The 2,790-nt window shown below is 62.0% G+C and overlaps 1 protein-coding gene across 1 annotated transcript in view; it reads left to right on the forward strand.

The window, feature by feature from the left end:
• The first annotated feature begins 1,299 nt into the window (after nt 1-1,299).
• LOC102020919 (chromosome unknown open reading frame, human C1orf174) overlaps nt 1,300-2,790 on the forward strand; it is a 12,962-nt gene continuing 11,471 nt past the window's right edge. The window contains exon 1 of the mRNA XM_005404125.2: nt 1,300-1,417. Coding sequence (XP_005404182.1) covers nt 1,403-1,417 — 15 coding nt within the window. The 5' untranslated portion in view covers nt 1,300-1,402. The remainder of the gene's footprint in view (nt 1,418-2,790) is intronic.

Genomic DNA, 2,790 nt, shown 5'->3' on the forward strand with positions numbered 1-2,790 from the left:
AAAACGGAGGAGCCAGGCAAGTGGGGAGTGAGAGGGTGGGGAGAGGTCTCTGGGCAGAGGGACAGAGGTGGAAGGAGCTTGACATGTAGGCCCATGTAGACAGCCGCGGGCGGGGGCACTGCAGCCAGCGGGCCCAGAGGAGGCTGGGAAAGCAGCGGGCGAACTCCACGGTCTGCCACACTCCATCGGCAAGCGTTCAAGCGCCCACCGTGTGCGCACACCTGGCCGGGCCACGAAGGTCACATGTAGGCTGAAGCAGCGGGCTATACCAGGACCCCTGCCGTTGACCCATGATGTCCAGAGGCCGTGGAGGGAGCAGTGTGGAATCGCAGAAGCCGCCCCGCATCGGAAGTGTGCAACGAGGAGAGACAGACAGGGTCGAGGAGGCGAAGATGGAGCCTGCGCAGCTGAGCACTGCACACCCCATTCCCGCTGGGCTGGGAGTGGGGGACTCACAGAGCAAGTCTGAGAAAAAGACCCCGAGTCCTCGGGGGCGTTAACCTCGATGGCCTGTGTTCCCAGGACGGGACACTGGTCGTGAGGAGCAAACCCTGGCTCCACAGAACCCAAAGCCCTGAGCCACATCCGTCGAGACGCTGACCTCAGCGAAAACAGGGCGGGCTGGGAGCGGCATAGAGCACCGCGCTGCTTTTTAACAGCTGGCGGGCGATTAGATTAATTTCCGTTCCACCAGTCACACATCTGTCGTTTCCCTCGAGAAGGTGGGGGAGGCCACAGGAGCGTGCAAGTGTCACGTGCGCAGGGTGCACACCGAGACTACAAGGGCTGCGGTCACCGCCAAAGCCGGACCCCTCGAGCAGCCTTCCCTCGGGGGGGTCTCCCTGATCACCGAAGGATGCATCGCCACGGGAGCAGGAGCCAGCAGGACACACACACACACACACACACGTTTTATGCGTCCCCTGACTACGATCCTGGGCCTCACATGCGAATCACACCACCTCTCAGCCCTCGCGCTGGAACTGGAAAACCCAACGCTTCTGACAAAGCCCTTCTAGCATGTAAGTTAGGAAAGCACGAGGCAGCCTCGCTTATTTCAACGCGCAGCGGTTGGCGGGAGGCCGCCTGTGCCCGCGCTGCACCCGCCGGGCAGAGGCCGTGCCCTTCGGCTCCGCACCCCGGTGTCGGCCCCACTCCGCACGCGTCTGCCCGCAAACCCCAAACTTCCGGTTCCGGCGTGCACCCCCTCAGCTTTAAACCCGGGGAGCTGCGCTATGCCTGCTTACGTAAAGAACGGCTTTGTTGGGTCACGTGCCATCGATGGCGGGCTCTGATTGGTCAGGCCCACGATGACGCCAGACGCCGCGGAGCCGCGGGTTGAGGCGGAGGGGTGGTCGCTCCGCGCAGGTCGGGCGCGGGGGCGGCGACGCCGCTTACACTCATGAGGAACCGGAAGGTGAGGGTTTGCGGCCCGCAGCGGCGCGCCCGCTGTCTGGGGGTCCGAGGATGGGCTGCGGTCGGGGGCCCCCCGCCGCGCCCCGGGAGTGCTGCTCTCAGGCCTCGCCGCGGACAGGGGCCGCACCCCGGAAGGGGGCGCCCAGCCCGGCCCCTGGGGTGGGCTTGCAGACTGCTCCCCTGGGGCCGGCCGGGCCCCTGGCGGCCTTGGGGCTCCTGTTCCGCCGCTGACTTCCCCAGGGGAGGTGGCTCAGCGCGTGAGCTCAGCCGGGCCCGCTTAGGGCAGGGCAGGCGCCAGGTGGACCCCCGCCCCCGGTTGGCGGGACGGCGGCCAGGCTGGAGTGCCGGGCCCGGGAACTGGGGGAAAGCACTGCGCCGAGGGGCCCTCGACCTGGCCGCACGGACGGCCACCTCCACCTCCCTGGGGCTCTGCAGGCAGCCGGCAGTTGGACCTGCTTGGTACCAGCCTGACAGTTACCGCGGGGTCTCACGGCGCAGTCACGGCTGCCGTTGAACTCGCAGGCATCCTCCTGCCTCGGCCCCCCAACGCTGGGACTCCAGGCGTGTGCCACCCCGCCGCTTTGGGTTGAATTGTTGGGAGTCCCTCTAGACATCGGTACGTCGTGGTTACACATTTGAACTCTGTTCCTCCTTCCTGTGCCCAAGTGAACACTTGCTGCTGAACATTTTAATGGTTTTTTCACCGTATCCCGTGCTTGCGGCTGTTTCCTCATATACATCCTAAGGAGCTACAGAGTTGCACTAGCTTAACTCCGAGGAGACAGCTCTTCCCCTGAGCAGCCTTCTGTGGTGCTTTGTCAGACTGCGTGGCCTCGGTTGCTGCGCCACACCAGCAGAAGAAGTCAGAACTCCTGTAGCGCAGCCCGCAGCCCGGCTCACCCGCAACCTGCGTTTCCCTATGGTACATGCGGTACGCTTCTGCGCATATCTTCCAGGTGTTGCTGTGTTCAGTTGCTTCGGTCATTTAAGAAAGGAAGAACATGGCTAGGGATGCAGCTCGGCACTCCTGGGTTCAATCCCCAGTACCACAAAAAGAGTTAAAGTATCTTTCACCAGGAGGCGAGCACCTTGCCTGGAAGCAGATTGTCTGAGCTTTTGTCTGGAAACGGCCTCTTTTGCCTTCTGCTGAAGGATAGCTTTGCTGAATGTAGGATTCTCGGTAGGCCTTTTCTCTTTCAGTACTTTGAAGATGTTTGAATATTCTGTCTCCTGGCCTCACCTGCTTCGCCTGAGATCACAGGTTGATTATTCCCACAGGGCAAGGAATGCTACTTTCAAGGTTCTGCCCTTAATTTTGACTTTGAGAATTTTTTTTTTTTTTTCTGCAGCTACAGATGTACAGGACTTTGCTTG

Source organism: Chinchilla lanigera, unplaced genomic scaffold, assembly GCF_000276665.1.
Source record: "Chinchilla lanigera isolate Chin_1 unplaced genomic scaffold, ChiLan1.0 scaffold00085, whole genome shotgun sequence".
Classification (NCBI taxonomy): Eukaryota; Metazoa; Chordata; class Mammalia; order Rodentia; family Chinchillidae; genus Chinchilla; species Chinchilla lanigera.